The sequence below is a fragment of the Sarcophilus harrisii genome, chromosome 3, assembly GCF_902635505.1.
Source record: "Sarcophilus harrisii chromosome 3, mSarHar1.11, whole genome shotgun sequence".
NCBI classification, from domain to species: Eukaryota; Metazoa; Chordata; class Mammalia; order Dasyuromorphia; family Dasyuridae; genus Sarcophilus; species Sarcophilus harrisii.
This window is the reverse complement of record NC_045428.1, coordinates 15518847-15544236: the sequence shown is the minus strand read 5'-3', so window position 1 is coordinate 15544236 and position 25390 is coordinate 15518847. Positions and strand designations below refer to the sequence as shown.

Sequence of the window (25390 nt, the reverse complement as noted above, 5' to 3'; positions counted from 1 at the left end):
CCGGGGAAAAACCAGAAGGGAAACAGGAGCTCGGGGGGATCTGGGAGGGAATCAGCCGCTTGACAGAAACTTCACAAGTAACAAGTTCCCTGAAACGCTGAATGGAGGAGCCAGTAGCGTCACAAGGCAACAAGAAATGCTAGAACTAAGTCAAAAGGCTGGAAAACAGAAGAAAGCGTGAGCTTGTCTCAGGGAAAGAACCCGCCCATCGGAAAAAACAGGTCGAGGAGAAGAAATCTGAATTATTCTTGGACTCGTAGATGCCGTAACTACATTCAAGAAATCTCGAGAAAAGAAACCGCCCAAGAGGGTAAAGAGGGAAGAGGAAGAATGCCCGAGTCTCTTCCCGGAAGAACCCCCGATGGACATTCTCAGGGACACTGTAGCCAAACCCCAGAGCTTCTAGGTCAAAGAACGAATGGTGCAAGCTCGAGGGCAGAGGAGCCGCTTCTCCAGCGCTCCCACAAGGGAAGGGTCACGCACCATGCTAGCAGCGCTCCCGCAAGGGAGCAGAGAATCTGGAATAGAATGCTCTAGAAGGCAAAAACACGGCCCTAAAGCCAAAAACAACTGACTCGGCAAACGGAGTCTAACGATAAGGGAAGAAATGATGGAGTTTTAATGAAGTAGAGAACCTCTAAGGATTCCTGAAGAAAAAAGCAACTTTGAAGTACAAATATGGAGAGAAACATCAAACCATGTGAATGAGCAGTGATAAAGGACTAAAAGAGGATTAAGTATTTATATTTAAATATGGAGGGATAGACCGTCATCTTTAGGCTCCACAGAAGATGCTTGCAAATAACAAAATAACGACTTTAATCATTCCAGTCAGTGGGAGCCACACGGAAAAAGAATTAGAATGGAAAGAAAGTTTCCCCCAGAAATGTTCTATCGGGCCATTTTAACGGGGAGGGAAAAAACATTAAATGCTGAAAGATAGAGCCTATATCATTTGCTTTATTGCTATGCAAGGCACAGCAACCTGAGAAACAGATGGCAATAGTATATTAACAACTACTTCTCTGTCTTAGGAAAGATTTCAGAATCATTAGAGTCATATTTCCATGGATAGCTTCCAGTTAGTGATCTAGGTTTTAGATCATCTAAATGATGATCAACCTATCAAGAGCCACGGCCCACAGTAAAGCTATTTTCCATCTTTCATCTAGAAAGTCAGGTTTGTTTAACTGCCAGTGCACCTTCGTTCGCAGCGTGAATGAAATATTGGACAGTCTTGAGCGTTGATGGGAATGTTAGCCAAATTCAATTTTCCGTGTATCTTTTGCTGTTACCAATTGATCTAGTCACCCTCACTTAGCACACACATTACATAATGCCTATGGATGGATAACACTAGACCAAGTGGGAAGCTCGGGGGCAAGATGACCAGCATTTCCAAAAGCATCTGGAAACACTCTGCTGACCAACTGGAAATGTAGACAACCATACTTCTTGACCACACCAGCCAGCCAGCTCTGCTGTTAAACATTCTGATTATCACCTACTATTAACTAAGAGTTAAACAGAGAAGAGGAACGAGAAGAATAAAAAGCTGATGGTTCTTGGAAGAATCACCTTCTTCCTGCTGTCCACTCACCTTGGTCCAGTCTACTGGGTAGTAGATAGTTGGATGGCTCAGGGTAGTGGTAGGAGGAGAGCAATTTCTAGGTCAAATAGTAGGAATGTAAATGGCAACTAGGAAGAATTTTATTGAGAAAGAAAGACAGGCGGAGCGTAGAGGATCAAAGCCGCATTTGGAAGGGCTAGATTTTTCTAGGTATAAATATAGTTGTGGAAGCCAGAAAGCAATAAGGACTATGATAGTTGCTAGAGCAGAGTTGATTAGGAGGGTTAATGTTAAGTTAATTATTTTTCTCTGGTTTTACCCAGAACTTAATGATTGGAAATCAGTAGTACTAATTATACTAGAAAAATAGGAGCCTCATCAGTAGATAGAGACATACAGAAATAGTTATACAACATCTATGAAATGTCAATATCAAGCTGCAGCTTCAAATCCAAAGTGGTGTGTAGATGTGAAATGGTAGAAAAGTTGTCGAAGGAGGCAGACGATTAAGAATAAGGAGCCAATGATTACGTGTAAGCCATGGAAGCCGGTTGCTACAAAGAATATAGAGCCGTAAAGACCATCAGAGATAGTAAAAGGGGCTTCATAGTATTCTGTGGCTTGTAGGATTGTGAAGTATAAGCCTAAGGCAATAGTAGTTGTTAAGGCTTGGATTATTTGTTTGTGGTCACCTTCTATTAGGCTATGGTGTGCTCAGGTGATAGAGCCGCCTGAGGCTAGAAGAATGGCTGTGTTTAATAGTGGGACTTCTAGTGGGTTAAGGGGGGTGGATTCCTACAGGAGGTCAACAGCCTCCTAGTTCTAGGGCTGGAGATAGGCTTGAGTGGTAAAAAGCTCAGAAAAAGCCTAGGAAAAAGAAAACTTCTGATATAATGAAAAGGACTATGCCGTAGCGTAGGCCTTTTTGAACTACGGGGGTGTGATGTCCTTGATAGGTTCCTTCTCGTACAATATCTCATCATCATTGGAATATTGTTAGGAGTATTGTTGTTCAGACTTGGACTGGTAAAGATCTGGGGAGGGGAATGAGCAGAGAAGATTCATTCTAAGCAGCCTGAGAGTAGTTAAGAGTTTAGGGAATAAGAGGAGGTATGGGGTTATAGAAGTAGCACTAGGAAACCCTATGCATAAACAAAATCATCCTCACAAAATTCTTCTTCTCAAAGTTCAATTCAATAAACTTTGATTAAGCATTTCTCAATTTGAAGTTCAGAGAAGTCAGGGGCTTGCTCTCCAATTTCTTATCTATGTAAGGGTGCTAATAGGACTACTTTGAGTGAAGCATCATTCACCTTAGCTTGTCTTTTCACTATAAAGAGTTAAACCAATTGTCAATGTAGAAAAACCCAATTTTATTTATTGGCAGTAGAAGAAAGAATAAGTGTTTGTGTAGATTAACTTAGTGAAATTACTAATATATTCCTAATAGGAGTTTTTTTGGTTTTCTCATTTCTTTATGCAAAGTTTAAGTTCAATAATATATATATATATATGTATAGTTGGTACCAAAAAGATCTAATATTGTGAGTGAAAAGATAATGAGGGCAAATATGTAAAATTTAAAAGGCAAAATAAAATTAATAATGATGACTTGTATATAAATTATTAGAAGTAAAAGTTATTGAAGTATTTTATAAATATGATTAAGAAAATTTTCTGTTTAAGAATCTGAAAGTTAATCTTTAACAACTTTTATTGTACTAGAGTAAATGTTTAACATGCACCAATGAGATTTTTTAAAACCCAAGTGATTTTTCAATTTATCATAAGCTTCTTTCAAAGGTACTCTTTGTATTGTTCTCTCTTCTTTTCAGATTCTGAGCTATTTTTAAATCAAAAGTACTTAAATTTTTTTTCATTTTTAATATAAACTTTTGGTCACAGGATATAGCCCATGGTTGAGTCTAATTTCCATTTTATGAGACTCAAAATGCTTTTTATTTTATAATAACAAAAACTATTGGGCTTTTTTTTTGACAGAAAATCAAACATACTTTTGATTTTCATATTCACTAAATAATGATTTAGAGATTTTGCTGTTTTCCCATTACGTTTCCTAAAATTGTAGAAAAGATAAATATTATAAGCAAATTTGGACTAGTGAATTTCAGGAAGGTATCCAAAAAAGTTAGTAGGTATAAGACAATTTGGCAGTGGATACAACTTTCTAGCAAATGAACAGAAGTCAGGAAAGTAAATAAATCACGAGCCGCCGAGAAGTGTTATTGTTGTTTTGTTGTTATATTATTATTATTACTACCTTCTCTCTCCAGTTATCATCACTCAGCATCTTCTGTCTGAAGTTTTCCTGCAGCTGCTCAAGTCTATTCTGATGTGAAATCAGCAATAACTCCCTGAAAACCCCAAACCAACAAAGTACAAATTTAACATGAAACAATCCTAAATGACAGTTTCAAGCTTATACAATGACATTATTTTGAAATTTGTCTGCTCTTCAGCCTAACAATACGGTTATAATGCAACCAGGTGCCATTTTAGCAATGTAACAGAAATTTACAAATACTAAAAATGATTGACTTTTTTTTCCCATGCCCGTTTTTGCTTATGGCTTACCATATGTAACTGTTGTCTCATTAAAAAGAACAAAACAAAAATAATAGAGGCAAAGCAAGTACGAAAAAAGTTTTGATCTGAAACTCGGTGAAGTCATAAAATTTCCAGAGCATTCATAGATGCACCTGGAAGGAAGACAACAAAAATGGAGAAAAGAGAACAGATTTGACAAGGTTTCTATGATACTCAGTTTCCACAATAACTGGCAATTATTACCAGCAATCTCACATCTTGGGCCCAGATACAGTCTTATTGTATCAGGATATAGAATGAACCTGAAAAGGTCGGGTCAAGGAAAGTACTGAACCAAAGCAAACACAAGGGCACATGGAGCAATTCTGGGCTCACAGCCAGCCCGAGACCTTTTTTACTGGACTGCATCATGATCATGCTCCCAGTGAACCTTAGCATCAGGAAACGCATCACACTATGTGACTGACCTAGCTCTGGAACTCAAAGGGTGATTGGAGGAGAGAGCAAAGAATTTCTCCTAAAACCTGCATTTAAAGAGAGCTCCCAGCTAATTCTTCATTTCTTTGAGATGGACTCCATTAGGGCCATTCTCATTTTTTCCTTCTGTGTCTTGATTTCTACCACCAGATTATAAACTTCTGGAGGGCAGAGATTGCCTTTCTTTTTTATATTTGTATCCCCAATGCTTACTTAGCACAATGTCTGGCACATAATAGGCATTTTATGTTTATTATTGTTTTTATGTTTCCTTCCTCTCCCCAATTAATCATATATATATATAACAAAGAAAATTATATTATATATATATATATATATATATATATATATATATATATACACACATATATAGCCAAAGAATAAAAAAAAGGGTTGGGCAGGAGATTGAGTGGGATAAGAAAACAGTTCATTAAAACTAATCAATACATAGAGAATGACAATACAAACATCATTCCACACTGCAAAGTTCCCTTCTTTGAAGAACTTACAGACTATGGATATTTCCCTTTCCCATGTCATTGTTGCAGACAAATCTGGTCATTATAATTTCACAACATTTAGTGTTTTTGAGAGTGGATCTCTATCACTCCCAGACTAATAGTCTAGGGCCCACTCGAGGACCCAAGGCTGCTGCTGCTGCTTTGATCTGCTACATTTCCAATCTGGGCTGGATCATTTCTCCTTGGACAGCCTGGTGGCTCCCCATTGTTAGGGCCCACAAAACTGGTGTCAGACTTAGTGTGGATACCTAGTCAGCTAATTCAGCCTTCATGCTTCTCAAAACTCCTGAGCTCAACAAGTTCCCTAGCTTCAGCTTCTCCCCCACCCCAAAAATTAGGAATGAGACCCTCACCACCATGAGAGCAATTTGTTTCTATTGTTTTGTTGTTTTCATATACATGGTTATATTCATTGGACATATTGTTCTCCTGGTTCTGCTTACCTCCCCTTGCATTTTTAATGTAAATCTTCCTATTCCATGAGTTTTCCATTGTCATTATTTCTTCCAGTGCAGCTAACATTCTAATACATTTGCATATCATAATTAATTCAAAGCTCACCTTTTAAACACCATAATCCCTGTAGAATTCAAGGTAGCCAAAAAGGCCACATCTACGTGAGCACAAGTAGGTGACAGCTCTTTTTCAATGATGATTACGCCAAGTCATGTTTTCTCTCCTTTCAATCTCTTCTTAACCCCTTACAATCTGGCTTCCAACTTGGTCAGTCCAACAGAACTACTCTCTCCAAAGAGCTCTTAGTTCCCAAATCCAATGTGCTGATTGTGCAATGGAAAACAGGGTTCGAGAAAGAGGAATCCTGCATGCACCATCTTTATCCAGGCAGGAGCAAAGCAGAGGATGCTCCTAAGTGGGAGTCCCCATTTTGTGCTTCCAATCAGCCGTGGAGCTCATCAGACTCTGCTTCTTGGCTATAGCACTGAGTGATGGGCTCCTCGAGGTGAAGAGAGACAGGGCTTTTGATCTGATGGCTTCCAGAAGACAAAAAGAATGGCTCTCACTGATTCAGTGAGTTCCAAAGTATTTTACTCATTTGGTCCTCACATCACTAATTCTGTGAGGGAGCTGCCCCTTTTAGCCTTATTTTACAGACTAGGAACCTGATGCAGATAGTGAGGGGAAGTGACTCGCAGTAGCTGATGGAGGCCTGCAAACTCCTGGCTCCAGGTCTACCAGTCCCTTCTTATGATTCTGGCTCTTCTGGCTCCAGGTCTACCAGTCCCTTCCTGTGATTCTGGCTCTCCATTCTAGCTGCCAACAGTCTAAATTCTTGTTCCATCTGAAAATAACCTAGTCTAGCTATGGAAAAGGCAGATCGCTGGGAGGAAAGCTTTCCATGCTAAGGTCAGGTCAGGTGGAGGAAGAAGTTCTGGGAGTGGGGGCGGCAGAGAAGAAAACAGCCCACTTACACTTTCCATAACGGTTGCATCTTTACAGATTCTGGTGGGAAAAAAAGGTCTTGTGGACAAATCCAAATGAAAGAGAAATGAACAAAAAGAAAAACCACCTCTTCTTCCAAACTAAAAGGTTTCTCAATGAGGAACAAAGTGATCTTTTGAGTGAGTCCTGGAGTATTTGATAGTTAAAGATTCCCCATTTCTGAGGCACCAGAATATTGATTCACCCAAATCATCACTGTGTGGGTAGGGCTGAACTTTCGAAACTCCCTACCCACTAATCCATCAGCTGTCAGGTCAAGAAGCACTCGGAAACATCTACCGGGTCACGGGCAGGCCCTGTGCTACAGGGATACAAAGGAAGATTAAAAAATAGAATCCCTGCCCTCAAGGAGGCAAAGTGAATGGGAGGGATGCTATTCAACAACTAGGACAAACCATCTAGACACAGCATACACGAACCCAACCTCAGGAGGACCATCGAGGGGATATTAAAGGTCATCCAGTCCAATCCCCTCATTTTATGGAGAAGGGAGGAGATGAGCACATAAAGTCACCCGACAGCCAGGACTCAGATCCGAGTCATCCGCCTCCCGGCCCGGCACACCCCACTGCTGGCCCAGACTGCACAGCTTCCCACATACTTAACTTCCTTTGGGATCTTAGACTCGGGCCCAGACATCCTGGGGGTTCACAACCGGTTCTCTCTTTTAGATCAGACGCTGGCTCTGAGATCCCTTTGGGACTGATACTAGTGGCCTGAGTGATGGACAGGGGCTTATGACAGTGCCATAGCAGCCTAGGCCATCACCCATCACCTATGACAAGCATGTTGTTCTCCTGTCTCATTCATCAGATTCAAATGATGCCGACTCTTCCTGTTCTGTAACCTCTGTGAAATCCAAAGGGGAAGAATCTGTGCCTTCCTGGCACCCAGAAACTGCAAGGACAGCATCCCCTTTGATCAAGTCCTTTGAAGAAGGCCCCTCAAATCATTTAGATTCTCCAGTGGCTTTTGGGACCATCTTGTTTTTTTCAGAGAACAGAGGAAGAGCTGGAACTCTAGTCCTTCTCTCACCTCAAATATTCCCCACCAAAGGGGGACAGTGGTACAGTAGTGAGAACAGTGAGCCTGGAGTCAGGAAAATCTGCCTTCAAATCTCGCCTCAAACACCTCCTGGCCATGGGATTCTGGATAAATCATTTAGCTTTTGTCTGCCTCAGTTTCCCCAACTATAAAGTAAGGGTCATAATAGTGCCTCCCTCCCAGGCTTATTGTGAGGATCAAACAAAATAATAACGGTAAAGGACTTACAGACTGTCTCTCTATAGTAGGGGCTTAATAAATCTTTCCTTGCCCTTCCTTTGATTCTTTCCACCACAATAAGCTAAGACTCCATTCTCGGTCCTCTCCTCAGGTCACCTTTTAGACGTCATAAGCAAACATTTTAAATGGAAAAGGTTGAGAAAACACAAATGACAGACATGACATTAGGAAAATGCTTCTTGCTTCCATCTCTTGTTACATTCTGAGATATAAGAGGGACTCAGTCAGTCCCAACCAAGCCGGTCTGGGGTAGCTGCCTTACCCTGGGGAGGGATGAATTAATATAGCCGTAGTCACTGCCCTCCAAGGCAGTGGGAAGAGTGCTGGGTCTGAGGTTAGGAAGACTAAGTTCATGTGTAGTTTCAGATAATTCTTAGTTGTGTGACCCTGGATGAGGCATTTAACCTTTGCCTGCCTCCATTTTCTCAACTGTAAAAGTGGGGATAGTAGCATCCACCTACCCAGATGACTGGGAAGATCAGTGAGATATTATTTTGTAAAGTACTTACACAGCACCTGGTATATAGTGGGTGCCCAATAGATGCTTACTGCCTCTTTTCCCCTCCCTCCCCCACTTCTCTTAGTATCTAAAGATGCCCCAAGCTTCTGTTGGCTGAGTCTGACCAATCTCTAGGAGACCTTTATGTCAAAGAGGTTCAGGCTTAATCGGTGATGTTTATCTCCTTTTTCCCCAAATATTATATTTCCTGAGTCCTGAAGACCATTAGGATGGGACTCTCTCCTCCTGGTGGATACCAGTGCCCACAGCTGGGGGAAGGGTGGGTTAGGGTTGTCAAGATCAAGGGAGAAAAGAGAGCTCTTTCCTTCGGACTCGCTTTGAGGCCCTTCAGGAGCTTCTGGCTTCCAGCTTCAAGAAAGCAGCCAACCCCACGTCAGGTCATTAAAGGGAGACGGCGACTCTGGGAAGAAGCTGACATAAGAGGAGCTAGCAGTTCCTGTTTGTCCCATGCCCAACTCACTACCTTAGAGACTTCAGTAAATTCCCCTTGGGAAAGAACTTGGACGTTCTCTTGGTCACGTTATCTGGTTCCCAGTGGGAAGGGTCCTTTCCTCTGTATTGTCTGCTATATATTCTACATATACCTTGTCTGGTTTGTTTGTTTGCTATGATCTGGATAAATGATTTCTTAGTTACCCACCATGGACGCTTATTATGGAACTGATATTTGGTGGTAGAGGGGTCAAGCTTTAGATATAGAGCTTGGGGTCCTCATTCCCCCCCCAGTCACTAAGACAGTGATCAAAAGCGAAACACATGCCCTAATACTGAAGAGAGGAATAATTCTAACTCTGTATCTCCTCTCTCAAAGGAGAGCAGACTGTCCAAGCTTTGGGCCCCAACTGCCTGCTTCCCCTACTGGCAGGACTTAAAGTCTCCTTTGGAAAAGAGATGGGGAGAAGAGAAATATCTAAAATTATCTATTCCATCTCTCTCTTTGAACCACACAATGACACTCCCATGCCACATATTGTGGGACAATTCTCTCTATATTTACATCTATTTACTCAATACTTCTTTTCCCCCTCAAAATATTCTTTCACCCAGATTCTGAGAAAAAAACACCCATGTTTTCTTCTCTATTGTTTCCACTTTTTTTGATGCTTCAGAAATGACTCAGAAAATCTGCTCACAAAAGGTGGAAGGAGAATCTTAACTATATTGTTTACTGAAGGTAAAAAGGAGTACCCAGAGTTTAGCCTGGTATCTTATACTGTGAACTGCTTATCTATGGCACCTTCCCTACAGCATTCAACATCCTATCAACTAGGGAGCTTCCTACCAAGCACATTAGACTTGCATCTAGAATAAGGATGGGCTGAATGAGGGCTAAAAGGCCCCCAATGGAAAAAAAATGGATGTTTCATATCTGTTTAGACTACTCTTGGGGGCTTTCCTCACTGACCTCCTTCTAGATCCTCAGTCTTCACTTCACTTGGTGAATATATAAATCCCATGGATTTATTACCATCTCTAGGCTGATCATTCTCAAATCTCCTTATCGGGCCCCAATCTCTCTGCTGACCACTAGTCTCCTATCTCCAACCGTTACTGAGCCGCCTTGAATTGCATGTCCAGTGGACTGAATTTGTCCAAAATTAAACTGGTTATTGCCCCCTCCCCCATCAATCTTCTCCCACCTTCCCTATTACTAGTGAAGGTATCATCTCCTCCCAGTCCTTCAGCTTCCAACCTAGGAATTATCCTTGACCGCTCACTGTCTCCCACATCCCAGAGCACTGCCAAAGCCTATTGATTTCCTCCTCCTCCTCCTCCAAACTCTCTCCAATAAGCCCCTTCTCTCCTCTGACACTGTCCTACCCTGGTGCTTTCACCTCACATTTTAGACTATTGAAATCTCTCTTAATCCCAGTCCCTTCCATCTGTAGCTTTCCCCATCACAGTTTTGGGAACGGGAATGGGAAACTTTGGGGAATTTGGCAGAAGCACAGACATCACTCAAAAGCCAGCAGATGACACAGAAAAAGTTTGTAAGGGAGGGGGGAGAGGTGTTGAATAAATAGCAATGTAGAATATAGAGAGAATTGTCCCACAACCCATAGCATGGGAGTGTCATTGTGTGGTTGAAAGAGAGAGGAAGAAGAGAAATACATGAAATTGAATAATGCAAATATTTTATCTTTAAATACTGTAGTAATTCAGACTTCTCCTCTGGTAAGTGGGGAGGGACAAACAATTTTACATAGATCTTCCAGATCACAAGAGAGCTACGCTCCTAATACCTGTGATGTGGAAGAAAGAGCTGGATTTATCCCGTCCATACTTTGCTTTGGATATTTCTTTGCATGTTGTCTCCCCCATTAGACTGGAAGCTCCTTGTGGGTACACATAGTGTTTTGTCTCTTTTTGTATGTCTAAAGCTCTCCCCGATGCCTGGCATGTAGTAGGCACTTAATAAATGCAGCCCCTGCTCTTCTATGCACTAACAGCCTAAAAAGAGCATGTTGGATCAGAGGGCTCTTGGAGCCCTCCAGAGTTACCCCCCCTGATCCTATGACACCCCAGTGAAGGCCCCAACCATGAAAGCTCGATAGGAGAAGTCCCGTTTGCTCATCTTTACCTTTCGTTTTTCAGCGACATAATCTCTTCCTTTGCCTGATTCAGAAGGATTTTTGTCATTTCCAATTCATTCTCTGAGAGGCTGGCTCTCCTCTTCAAGTTTTCTTCTAGCCTCTCTTTCGCAGCCACTTCTTCCTGTAAATGTTTGCACATTTGTTGACAAGCCAGCAGAGAGTCTTCCTTCTCTTTTAGCTCTCTAGCATGTCTAAAAAAGAATAGAAATATAGCCACTAACGTGCCCGGGACGCGCTCGCTGTTTCTGCTAAAACTTCGCAGGAACGAGGAGGTGGGCGCCGGAGTGGGGAACAGTCACACACAAATGCCAGGGGAGGCCCTGGGAGCCGGGCCAAGGCCGGTCACATGGAGCACACACAGAGCGCCACAGACACAGCAAATCCAACACCGAGAGTGAAAGAAGTATCGGGATGTGTACCGTGTTTCAGAAATTTTGCTTTCAAACTTCAGCGTTCTAAATTTTCTCTGATACTCATCAGCTTCATCTGATTTAGTCCTAAGTAAGACAAATGACAAAGATAAAAACAAAGTTCATTAAAATACACTTTCTCCAAGAAATCAAAAGCTCCACATTTGTTTTCATCTCACCATTTGATATCGTTATGAAAAACAAGCCTTTTTTCTTAGCGGGGTTGTTTATAGTCATAGACATCTTCCCACTAACTTGAGAGATAATTAAGGCTTTGTAACGAGACCAAAAAATGAAACCTACAAAGAGACTACAATTTTTTACTTAGGGGTATCAGTCAATAAATTCGGTGGCAATAATTATAGTTTAGAGACGTCTTCAATGAGTCTGATCATCTGCAAGGAATGAAACATTTCAAGGAATCTACAACATAAACAACTCTCCCTTTTTTTCCTTCCCTCCCATTTCTTCTGTTTTTTAAAAATGTCCTTAATGCTCAAGATACCACTTGGCTGTTGGGAACTAGAGAAGCTTTTCATTCATAACCCAAATATGAAAGACTATTTTATAGAGCTACCCTGAACTCTCTTATGTAAGTTCTTTTCAGTTTGGTCCGTCCATATAATCATTGGTTACAGTCGAAACTGAAAAATTGAAAAGCAAACAATGGCAGGTTTAATCCATCTAAGTGCACTGTTTATTAGTCAGGTCACCACCACTAACAAAAAATCCCTGCCCTCAAGGAAGTCGACACTCAGAAAGATCACTGGTGAGCTCCAGTGTTGGGTCTGGCATTTATCCCTTTGCTGGGTGGATGGGATTCTCAGAACCCATGGGCCATTGACCATGCACATTGTAGACTGCTAAGGGCTGAAGAGGACCTGGGAGATCATCTCTTGGGTGACCAAATGAATATCTTGGGTGAGCCCTGTGTGTACAGTACCAGGCTACAGGGGAAGAGAAGGCCTGGAGTTATTGCTATCCTTCTTTCATAAAAGCTCCATTCCAGTACATCATTGAGGCATTAAAGGGGGTATCAACAGGCCCCAAGTTCTGGGAGGCCTTTCCAAGAGAAAAAGACATAGCAACAAACTGTGAATCTGTCAGCCGGGAGGCTTAATCCGAATCGGCTCAGAGCCTTTCATCAGCAGATTGGTGATAAAGAGATTATTATTATTCTGCAATGGTAACTCATGAATGCTACTAAACCAAGGAGGGATTGCCATCTGTGTACACACAGGGAGTCGCTATAACAAGGACTCGGAGGATCTTCTAAAGTTTGAGTGTTTTGCAATTTTAAGAAAATAAAGATTTAGGTCAAAAAGCCTATTTCTGTGAATAACCTGGGATCCCATCTCACAGAGACTGTCTCATTGATATTTCTTTCATGGGATAAAGCTAGATTGTGGGGATTTCTCAAGAACTTGTTGGCTATGCAATTTTATGAAATCTATTCATGGGATGTTTTCTAAGGTATTTTTAAGTCCTTAAAAGCAAAGACTTTCATTTTAGCTAAAGCGGGTCCATGATGATAAAAAGGAAAGGTTCATTTTATTTAAATAATATTTCAATCGGTTCAATCCAATAATTATTCACTAAATGCCTGCCTGCCTGCCTGCCTGCCATGGGTAAGACTCTGGCCTAGAGGCCTACAGCTGATATACCTGTTTACAAGTAAGTGTGACATGACATGTGATTGAATGTGATGGGGGCAAAGGGGACTCTGCTGGTCCCTGGGCTGTAAGCCATTTTTATCAATGACTTGGATGATAAAGGCTTAGTTGCTGATTGGATGTGCAAGCGAGACAAAGCCGGGAGAGCTGGCAAACACTGGGTGATAAGAGAAAGGATCCAAAAAAGATTGTGACGGGCAACAAAGAGAACAGAACCCTCAGCATAATTTATACAACAACAACATTGGGAAGATGTTTGTGTTTTGACAAATGCAGTAATCAGTCATGACTCCAGAGGAGACATGATGAAGCCCACTCCTACTGTCTGACAGAGGTGTTGGTTACAGAGTGCAGAGTGAGAGCCAGGCTTTCTGGACATGGCCAGTGTGGCCCTTTTGCCTGACTGTGCATATTTAATACAAGGATTTGGTTTTACTTTTTTCTCAGGTGGAGGGAAGAGGTAAAGTCAAAGGGGTTGCCAAAGAAGAAAAGGAAGGAAAGAAGAAAGGAAAGGAAGGAAGGAAGAAAAGAAGAAAGGAAAGGGAAGGGAAGGAAGGAAGAAAAGAAGAAAAGGAGGAAGGGAGGAAGAAAGAAAGGAAAGAAGGAAGAGAGGGAGGGAGGAAGAAAGTAGTGAAGGAACAGAGGAAGGAAGGAAGGAAGGAAAGATGTTTAAAAGATAGATAAAAAAAGAAAGGAAAGAGAACAATTAAAGATTTTTTTTAATGCAACAAAAAAGAAGAGAAAGAAGGTCAGAGAAGCAGGACAGATTTAAAAATTAAAAATAAAATTATTACATACTTTAAAAAAAGCAAGCTACATATAAGAGACTTAGGATTTCATATATAATCCTGTTGTCTTCTGCTGCACATTCATTCTGGTTAGTGTTTGTTAACATCAGAATTTTTAAAAAATGTTTTCAAGATCATGACCAGCTAGATCATTGGCCCAAATCTACTGAAATGAAAATTAAGAGAGATAAATGTGGTCTTACACTGGAGTTCAGAGAATCACCACAACAAACACAAAGGAAGAGAGACATGTTTACAGAGCTGTTTGAGAAGCCTGTGAGGGTTTTCTCAATCTGAACCAAAGATTCAAAGTTCAAATGATTATCTCCAGTATCAAATCAAAAAACCTTGACTGAGGGTCTTCAAGCAGAATCTGGCTGATTTCTTGTCAGATATGTTATAGTTAAGCTCCTTTATAAAGTGTGAGCTGGACCACCATGGTCTGTTCTAATCCTATTTAACAGATATTTTGTTTGGTTTGAACTTGGTGAAATGCCAGGAGAAATTTGAGGAGAAACAGATTCGTTTCGTCTAGAAGGGTCAGGAAGGTCTCGTGGGTCAGGCGACAACTGATTTAGGCCTTAAACAAAAGGCTGGACTTCAAGGGGATGAGTAAGAGAAGCTATTTCAAGGATTAAAAATGGGGTGAAGAATGAAGGTAGAGGGAAAGGTCAGGGTATGTAAGAGCAGGAAACAGGATGGGCCAATTTGGCTTGGAACATGCATGCAACAGTGTATAGCATGGAACAGCAGCAAGACAATTCTTTCTATGTAAGTTGAACCAACACTATGGGAAGGAACCTTGAGTGTCAAGATCAGAAATTAAAATTCCATTTGCTAGATAATGGGAAGACTGTAGAGGAATGCTAATCTCATTCCGTAGCAATATGGTGGATGGTTCAGAGAAAGGAGGGTCCGAGGCAGGAAGCACAATTGTGAGGCTCTTATAATTGTCTACATGACAAAAGAAGAGGGCCAGTCCAGAGGGCTTCATTGGACTGGATGCAAGAGACAGTTCAAAGGAAGATTCAATAGGCCTTGAAAACTGATGGAGTGTGTGGGATAAAGGAGCCAAAGGTGACTTCAATGAATATGGCGGATATGGATAAAGCAATGATGGCAACAGTCAGATTTAGGGGAAAGATGATGAGTTCTGTTGGATACCTGTTGGGGTTGAGATGCTGGAGAGCCATCTGGATATAGCCCACAGTCAAAAACGAAAGGGTTTGGGGAGAGAAGATGGATTTGAGATTTCACATAGGTTAAGGGGTTTATTCCAAATGGAATGACTGAAGTCAAATAGGTTACTGAGATCACCAGGGAAGACCAGTTAGATCAGCAAGGGGGCTTAGTTAGAGAATACCTAGGCTGAAAAAACTAGTATAATTATACCTGTGAAATATAGTTAATATTTCTGTTACACTCCTCGTGTCTCCTTACTCAACAAAGTAATCAAAATAATTGCTTCTGGAAGAATGTGTCAATTGGCTAACCTGTGGACCTACTCACAATCACTGTGATTCTCCAGATCAAAGCTCCTCTAAACGTGTGGTTTCACCTTCAAGAATATAAACAAAACGCTTCACTTTGGCACTTGCATTTTTAGCAGTTAGTACAATTCCTGACACCTAGAAAAGACCTCATTATTGCTTTATTATTCATTCATTCATTTATTCAAGTTTGATGTTCCTAAATCACCACATGGATAAATTTAAATGACGAAAATCCTCAACTTCACTTTTTGATTATATTTTCGGAAAAAGTATGGATGTCAACCTTTTAAAAGCAATCATGTCAACCAAAGAAATAACTAAAACCTCGTTGTTTATTAATAATTTGAGATGGTTTAGACTGAGCACTGAAATTTATCTTTGCTATAACCAGGAAAAAAGGCTTCGCCATACAAATAAACAAGTTAATCAGATAAGAGAATAAATTGTTTGTGGTCACCCTAAAAACACATTTGTAAACAGTTGAACAGCTAATTATAAATCATTTACTATTTATTCTTTAGGAGTTGCCCTTGCCAAACTGGTACTTTGTTAAGCTACTATATGTAGTATATGGAAAAGAACAAAAACTACATCATCTTAAGGAACTTTTCTGATTTGACTTTCACAGTCAGTTTTAGCCTCCTAACCACTTAATCCCAATCAATATGTGTGTGTGTGGGGGGGGGGTGGATTTTAATCTACTCTGATACTGTGACTCCATTGAAATCCATCACCTTGACATGGAAAAGGGAAGTAGGAAAACCAAATCTCACTAAGTGGCATAAACATTCAGCAGCATCATGGATCATCAGCTCATTTGTTAGAAGCCATTACGTTTAATCCCCTCATTTTTTTACAAAAGAGGAAACTGAGTCACAGAGATGCTATTCCTAGGATCAAGGGCTTTGTATCTGAGGCAGGATTTGAATCTAGGTCTCGCTTTCTCCAAGGCCAGCATCCTACCTACCACATCACATGTCCTCTTAATATCTTTGTGGCTACTGGTTCATCTGGCTTTTCTTGCTCAAAGTTCCTGTCCCTTCATGTTTGCTTATTGGAGGGAGGGAATAAGCTCTGAATTTGTGGTTTTGTGGGCACAGGGAATTCCCAGGTGAGGAAAGTCCAGCTAGGAATAAAGGTCAGTATCTCTTCTACAACAGGGAGTCTCAGAGGATTGCCCAGGGCAGGGAGAGGTTAGAGGCAGGAGAATTAATCCCCAGATCTCCCACGACCAAGCAGGACTGTGGCAGAGGGACGCTCCTCCATCACCACCAAAGAGGAAAGAATAAAGGAAAAAAGCCAAGGCGAAGCCTACAAATGTGAGGAACCGGCTGCCATCTATCTTCCAACTTCTGAAAGTTCAGTGGAGACTTTGGTTTCCCCAAAGTAGAGTGAAAAGGAACCAAGATCCCAACTCCCTGTTTGTTGTTGACTGAGAAACCTCAGAGAAACCAGGGGAAGGACCACAAGCCTCCACTGGCATGGGAGACCTCCGGGAGACCATGCTCACTGGCTGAGCCTGCAGGACCAAAAGAACTGGCCGGAGGGCGGGGGGCCCTCGGCTGGAGGCGCCCTCACACCCGATCCCTACTCCCGAGTAGGCCGTTCCCTGTATGGTCGCCAGCCAGGACCAGCCACGGAGACCCCTCCGGGCTAGGTCAGCTTGGCTTCCGCAGCCCAGTGGCGAGTCGTTACTAAGGGATCCGCTCGACATCAGTTCGGTTCATGTGTCTCATGTATTTTAAGAAAGCTTATCTCGCTAAAAATAACCTAGCTGTACTTAGCTATTTCTAGAATTTGCCTTGCATTATTAAGTAATTTATTAGGTGTAGCCTCCTTTTAGGTAACAATCTTATTTTCAGGACCAAAACAAACGGTTTGTTGCTAAGCGTTCTAAATATTTGCAACTTGTTATGATCCTTCTCTTGGAATACAGGAACTGAAAATCACAGCTACCAAACAGACCAGAAAGTAAACCTTGTTTCTTGTCAAAGACTCAATAGAAATCCTTGTTGAGTAGCAGAAAATTGTGGATGTGATGAAGGCTTATTGAAAACTAAGATTGCCAAAATAAATCTAGAGTTCATGATAAGATGTAAGAGGATTGGGCAATGGGGTAAGGTTTTTTTTCTTCCTGTATGATTTGCCTTTTAAAAAAAATCTGTGTGTGGAGAGAGAGAGAGAGAGAGAGAGAGAGAGAGAGAGAGAGAAGGAAAGTTCCCCAAGTAGAGCATAAGACTCAGAGTAAGGAAGGTCTGAGCTCAAAGCCTAACTGAGATACTCCCTAGCTACATGACTAGTCCTTAATCTCTTTGTGTCTCAATTGTCTCATCTGTAAAATGGGGATAATGTTTGCACCTACCTCCCAGGGCATTTTGCACATTTTAAAGCGCTGGGTAAAAGCCATCTCTTATTATTATGAAGACTTCTTGCATTTGTAATGATTGTACTAATTTAACCATGTGACCTGTTCTCTAAGATCAGACCAGAGATTGAGATCCCAACAATATCACGGGAAATAGGCCATTTCATTAAGGATGTCTTTGAGCAACTGGTTCACTATGTGAGGGAGAAAAAAAGACTTTGCCTCAGGAAAGTGCCAGCTCTGACATGTTCTGGCTGGGAGACTGACCAAGTCCCTGACCTTCCCAGAGCCCCGACTGGTCTCTGAGCGGGGTGCGGAGCTGCTGGGGACCCTCGGGGGCAGAGGGGCTTGCTTCAGCATGAGCTTCCTAGAAACAATGAGATGGCAGCCTGGTCTCCCTGTGGCTAGCAGGGGGCTGTGATCTCTAACTTGGCTGGAAACCTGGCCCTCCTCCCCGGTCTGCAGCTGGAATCCTGCCCGAAGCCGCCAGCTTGCCCTGCCTGGGAGCCCACGTGGGCTGGCCGGCCAGCCTCTGACGGGTGGCCCTCTGGGAAACGGGGTCATTGTAAAATGGGAAAGTACTTGCATGAACATTTCTTTGTACCGCTCAGCTTCATCGGTTGCCTTCTGAAACTTCAGTCCCATGGCCTCTATTTGACTTTGTAAATCTGAAATGACAAAATAGATCCAGGGCACTTGGGTTTTCCATTTGCATCCAGAGAGCTGTAGCCACTGCCAGTCTGCCCTCAGATCAGTCAGGTCCTCGCTGAGTTCTTTTCCCCCCAGGCCTTTATCACGTCTGGCCTGGGGGGCTGCATCAGCCTCTCTGCCTCCCTCCCCGTCCTCTGGACAGCTGTCAGACTGACACTCCTAATACAAAGTTCCAGCCTCACTTCAGGGCTTCCTGGAAGTGCCGGGATAATCTAGAAAGGCTCTGAGTCAGCGAGGGCAGGCCAGCCTCCCTCCCGGCTCCCAGAATCCCAGCCAGACTGGCTGACTTGCTCTTCCTCACGTAGGACACTGCTTACCCAATCCTTGCCTTCGCAGAGGCTGGCCCCCACGCCAGGAATACACAAACCCACCCGCTCCTCTCTAAAGCTTTAGCTATGTTCACGTTTGTCTCAGATTCTCTCCCTCATGCGGGTCCTCCTGTTGCTAGGACCCTCTCTGACTCACAGAAATTAGAGGGACGGGAAGGGAAAAGCATTTATTAAATACCTACTGTGTGTCATGACAGTGCTCAGCCCCTACAGACATGATCTCATCTGATTCTCACAAAACCCCTGGGAGATCAGTGCCGTTATCCACATTTGACAGTTAAGGAAACAGAGACAGAATTAAATGACTTCCCCAGGGTGAAACAGCTCAAGAATATCTGGACTCAAATTTGAACTCAATTCATCCCAACTCCATATTCAGTGCTCTGTCCATTGAGCCATCCAGCTTCCCCCCGACCCCTCGTATTTGTGTATTTGTCCAAGTAGGCTCCACCTTACAGAGGGCAGAGACCGCCTTGCTTTGGTCCAGCCCGGCGCCTGCCACAGAGCAGAGGTTTGACAAACTCTTGCTGAAGATGTGAGTGCCTACAATTATTTGTCCCCTTTTGTTCCCCATCACCAGGCCCTGTGTCAGGTACCCACGTTATCAGGCAGTCTGGCCTTCTGACTTGGGCATTCAACAAATTCATTTAACACATATCTGGGGAGCTCCTACTAGACACATCACCAGACCCTCTCTCCTCCCCCCAGAAATCACTCCTGTTAAGAAATAATTTCATTAACTTCAATTTTCACAGAAAGACACTGTAGAGATGTGCAGGCCACGGGTCCTGTCCCCTGTTTGCCCAGAGATCACATGCTATTGGGCCTTACGGTTCAGGAAAGGTGGCGGCCCTCGTGCCGCGATGATTTTGCCTTATTCCTTCTGAGATCCCTCACAACGCTTGCTCTGCTGGCTTGTGTACCATAGCACTGCAGTAAATATTCATTTAACAAATATTCAGAGAGCCTCAAAGTTTAATTGGGATTTCTTCCAGGCTCATGGCTGATATGTAAGTTAAGAGTCATTCAGAATGTTTACAAGATAGATACCTGTAAAATACTACAACTGACTGAAGGAAATGGGATCCGGGGTCCTGCTGTCCAACTGGCTGTGGGCAAACAGACACACACGATGCAAAGATCCAAAAGCAACACATCAGCAAATGCTAAGTGTCTTACCTAACCAACAGGCCCTCCCCCCAGCTGTAGAACAAAACATACTTGGGACTATCTCAGTCAAAATATTTCAGAATGATTTTACTCACAATAGCAGGGGCAGTTAGGTAACCCAGGCCTGGAGTCAGGAGACTCATCTCCCTGAATTCAAATCCAGCCTCAGACACTTTCTAGCTGTGTGACCCTGCACAAGTCACTTTACTCTATTTGCCTCAGTTTCCTCATTTGTAAAATGAGCTGGAGAAAGAAATGGCAAACCAATCCAGTATCTCTGCCAAGAAAACCCTAAGTGGGGGAAGAGTCGGATGTGTCTGAAATGACTGAACAAAAGCATCAATAATAAAAAGCTCATTTAAAAAAATAGACTGTAATAGGAGAGCTCCTTTGGCCTGCTCATAAGAAACAAAAGAATAAAATTGCCTCTTTTTTTCTTTCAGCCATGCTGAGAACACCATGGAAGGACAAACTCTGAAAATCCTGGCTGTTTTCCTTCTAATCCAGACCGTTTCATGGGACCAGGAACATAACTGCCGGGGTTTCTCGAGAGTTTCAGAAATGACAGACATCATCGCATCGGAGCCTTACCACAAGCCCCGAGATGAACAGCACAGGGACAATTACCCGCAGTTTAGAGAGGAGGCAATAATCCATCAGTCCTTGACAGGCTCAGCGCTCTATCCACTATGTCCAGCTTCCTTCTCCGAGATACATAGTTAGATTCAATGTTCACCTTAATTCAGTTCAACAAAATAATCAGATACTTATTATGAGCAACTGGCAGTAGTCCTGTTCTGGGTAATGGGGATATAAATATAAAACACGGAACAAGCCCTGGCTTCAGGAATCTTACATTGTGCTGGGCTGGGAGACAATTGGTGCATAAATAAAGACACATGCACTGCCACGTCTTAGAAAATTGCCTGGAAGGCACTGAGAGTCTAAGTTATTTCCCCAGGGACCCACAACAACTGGCGGGTGTTAGGACCTGAAAACAGATCCCTCTGTTTTCTGAGGCTCCCAAAATGCACGTACAAAGAAAACCCAAACTGAGAATTATGAGAAGTCCCGTGTACTGGTGAATACCATTTAACGCCAATGTGAGGAGTGAGCAATTGAGGCAACGCCTGAGGGTTAAAAGGCCATTTGGTTCTTGAGCAGGACATATGGCATTTAACCATTACTCAGGACAGACTATTCTTGGGAATTTGATGCAATAAGCAAGGTCTGAGAAGATGAAGGGCATCCGGGTGATATGGCAGACTGGTCTCAGGCATTTAGTTGACTTAGCTTCACCCTGTTTGCCTCAGTTTCCTTATCTGTAAAATGAGCTAGAGAAGGAAAAATAAACCACTTCAAGGATCTCTGCCAAGAAAACCCCAAATAGGGTCATAGAAAACTGAGTGTGACTGAAATGACTGAACAACAAACACGGAGCCAAATGTACCAGTCAACAAGAGCTTAACCCCAAGTACAAAACAGACACTATGTAAGGCCTCTAGGATACAATGACCAAAAGGAAGTTATCCCTGCCTGCAGGGAGTTTACATTCCCTTAGGGAATGTAAATCACATGCATATCTAAGTATATAAACAGTACACATAAGAGGATACAAGGTACATTGGGAAGAAGGAAGAATCAAGAAAGGTTTCATGTAGAATGTTTGGTGCTTGAGCCAAGCTTTACAGGAAAGAGGGAATTCAGGAGGCAAAGTAGGGAAGGGAGTGAATTCCAGACACGGTGGGAGCATGGCCAGAGCATGGAGCACTGTGGATGCAGGACGGTGAGCGGGTCAGTTTGTCTGGAACATCAAGGATGGCAAAGGGAGGAATGTCTGCTGAGGTGGGAAAAGGCCAGGTGGGAGAGGGCTTGAAGAAGGAGTTCTGATTTGGGTCTATGGGCCAGAGGGGAACACTTAGGTGCACTGAGTGGAGCTGTGATTTAGGAAAATCCCTTTGCGAACTTTGCAAAGGGAAAATGGACTGAAAAAATGGGTGGGGAGGCCCTGAATGAGGGTGGCATCTATCAGGAGACAGAATGAGGAGGTAGGAGACATGCTGGATAAGTATGAAGAACAAGATTTAGCGCCTGGTGGGCTGTCGGGGTAAGGGAAAGAGTGATCTGTGAACCGAGGCACCTGGAACGTTGGACGTTGGTGACACCTTGGCCAGAAATAATGGCATGGGGGGGGGGGACAGGGAGGGGAGAGGCAATACAGTAAGTTCTGTTTTGGACATATCAGGTTTGAGATGCCAGTGGCTTGTCCAGGTGCTATCCCATAGGAAACTGTATGTGTACAACCAGAACTCAAGTGAGAGACAGAAATGAGATAGGAAAATCTGCAGAGAGGTGATAATTAATGTCACAGAAGCTAAAGAGGCAGCTAAATGACAATTACAGGGAGAGAAAAGAAGGATGCCCAGGATAGGCTCTTGGAGGATATTATCCCTAAGGTCAGGAGATAGATATTAATGATGGAGATCCAAGGAGGAGTACTCAGAGACAAAGGAGGGAAACACAAAGCTCAGTAAAGAAAGAGACCACAGTAAGAAAAAAAAAGGGTGGACAAAAGGGAGCCAGATACAATAGGAAGATCACAAAGGAGGAAGTTTGAGAAAAGCCCATCAGATTTGCTCATTTAAAAGCTTTGTATGATATAACCTTTCCAGGTCTAAAACACTGTGGTGCTGGATTATGGTCTGCCTAGGAATGGAAGCCAAAGTAATTTAGAATTTTTAAAATAACTACAGCATTTGGTGATCTCGGAATTAACATTATTTCAAACAAAATCATGAAAACAACTATGTCCTGAAGTTGCCCATCCCTTCATCCTGCTCAACTCCATGCTCTCTTAAGTCACAAGAGTTATAGATGTGAACGGGAGGAATACAAGTTTGTGGATTAATCTGGCTTATTTTTGCCCTGGACCTGGATGAGGAGCGACAAAGGGGACAAAGGGAATTGAGTGTTTTAGTTTAAAAGGAAGGAAGGGATCCTGAAAAGATGGAATCTGAAGCAAAAGTGCATGGAAATTACAATAACGCCAGCAAAGGAATCAATGTAAGTAACAGAAGAGCTGATACAAGGACTTTGAAATATTTGCCATAGATAAATCCTGGAAATGGAAAAATGCGCTAGTGGAGAGACGGTCCCATTCTTTCACAGTGTCATATTCTTTGGTTCTATTTTTCCATCACAATGATAGCTTTACAGTTATCAAAAATCAGGCGGTGTTGCCTCCTGCAAATAGGTACATATTAGCAATTATTGTGTATTCTTGTAATAAAGCAATGAGTTCCCCTCCTTCAGTCCTATCTCTTGATAAAGGCACGTGGGCAGACTGTGCATAGAAGATTAAACCACCTGCATAAGGCAGCTCCTTCAATTTTTGCTCTTAGCAATCTTTAAACAAGTGTATTGTTCTAGGGTGTCCTTCTCCAAAGCTAAACAAATTCAACTTTAATTTCCCATCATTCAGCATGACATTGGATTATGAGGCAAATGGCCCTGAATGCCTCCAGAAAGAAAGGAAACGTTGGCTTTAAACACCAAGCAGATGCAAGGCGGAACACATGGAAACAATCCAAAACTTACAACAGCAAATTCTACTATACTGTGACTGCTTTCTTTGCAGATATTAAATAAGAAGCAAATGATTTAAAATGAAAAAAGACAAAAAAAGAGCTCTTAGCCTCTCTTCACACGAAAACAGCTGCGAGCTGGAGAGCATTTCATCGTCATCTGATTTTTGGTAATTAGTCATTTAAAAGAATCTTGTGATTCTGAACAGTTTCTAGAAACTACAAATACAAAAGGTACTCATCTGGAAAATTATTCTATAGCAAATATAAAACTTAATTTTCATTTTGGGGGAAGATATACTTGAGGATGTGCATAATGAAACTTTTAAGGTGAGAGGGAAATTTAAGCTGAAAACTTCCTGGGTAAAGAAAACCGTGTAAAAATAAATGAAAATCTGTAATATATAGAAGAGAATAATTCCAGATTCATTAAGTGTCTTTGAAGATTTGGAGGAAATGTAAAAAACAAGGCAACTGGAGAGAAGAAAGGTAGGTTTAAAACTTGTATAAACAATGATGAATAAATGGAGTGATGCAATCACTCTATGAGACTAAAGGGCAATTAAGGGCATGAAGTTCTTGGTTAGAAAAGTCATACAGAGGACCCCTGTGCAACAGAGAACTGGTTACAGGATGGGGTGCCATTTGGAAGCCCATTACCAGTACTGATAGTTATAGGGCTGAAAGGACCAGTTTTTATCATTTGTGATCATGGGAGAGCAGAAGCTTTACCTGTGTTAAGGACCAAAAAGCAGACCAGGAGGATGATGACCAGGAGGAAGATGACCAGAACTCTCTCTGGAACCTACCACCTTGGAAGCACCAAAAACCTACATGCCACAATAGCCACAGAAGTTTGGGCTTCTTCTTCTCCCTTACCAGAAGAGTGCAGAGCCCAACTCTTAATATAAAGTCCAAAGTCAAGAAATAAGCTGGAAAAATGAGCAAATAAGCAACCCAGCCCCACCCACCTGAAAAAACCTGATGACAAAAAGCTACTAGAGAGACAAATGCAGAAGGAGGCAATGAGTTGAAAACATCTACAAGCAATGCTCAAAGATAGGATGAAAGGCCACACATATATTCCTAGAAGAGCTAAAGAGATATTTTTAAATGAGCAAAAAAAAAAAAGTTAAAAAAGATTTTAATAATCAAAAAAAGAGATATAGAGGAAAAATTGGGGGTTGTGATGGAATAAAAGCAATTCAAGGAATTCCAAAAAATAGAATCAACAGGAAAAGAGATAGAGATGTTCACTGAAGAAAAAAACTGTAAGAATTAGAATTGGTCAAGTAGAAATTACTGACTCCATAAGGCATCAAGAAACAATTAAACGAAGCCAAAAGCTTGAAAAAATACAAAGAAATATGAAATATCTCATCAGAAAAACAAGTGATCAAGGAGAAATGATTTAAGAATTTATGGAATCCCTGAAACTCATGATGAAAAAGAGCACAATATCATATTTCACGAAATTATAAAACAAAACTGTCTATTTGTTATAGAATCAGGGAGTCACATAGAAATTGGTAGAATTTATCAATAACCTCTTAAAAGAGATCCTAAAATGAAATATTTACAAGAATATCACAGCCAAATTCCAGAGCTCCTGGGTCAGAGAGAAAATATTGTTAGCAGCCAGAAAGGAATGATTCAAATATTGTGGCGTCACAGTCAGAGCAGTAATAGGCTAAAAATGCATTGTTGGTGGAACTGTGCTCAAGGGGCCATGAAGCCCTTTGGTCTCATTACTGGATCTGTATTCCAAATAGATCATAACAGGGAGAAAAGGATTTACATATGGTGGGGGGGAGTTGTAACAGCTCTATTTATGGTGGCAAGGAACTGGAAACTGAGTAGATATCCTTCAGT

At 42.0% G+C, this 25390-nt stretch overlaps 1 protein-coding gene across 1 annotated transcript in view; it reads right to left on the bottom strand.

Annotated features, from left to right (window-relative positions):
- LEKR1 (leucine, glutamate and lysine rich 1) overlaps nucleotides 1-25390 on the bottom strand; it is a 164465-nt gene that overhangs the window by 16756 nt on the left and 122319 nt on the right. The window contains exons 7-10 of the mRNA XM_003766208.4: nucleotides 18311-18392; nucleotides 11415-11492; nucleotides 10983-11186; nucleotides 3852-3945 (exon numbers count right to left, since the gene is read on the bottom strand). Coding sequence (XP_003766256.1) covers nucleotides 3852-3945; nucleotides 10983-11186; nucleotides 11415-11492; nucleotides 18311-18392 — 458 coding nt within the window. The remainder of the gene's footprint in view (nucleotides 1-3851; nucleotides 3946-10982; nucleotides 11187-11414; nucleotides 11493-18310; nucleotides 18393-25390) is intronic.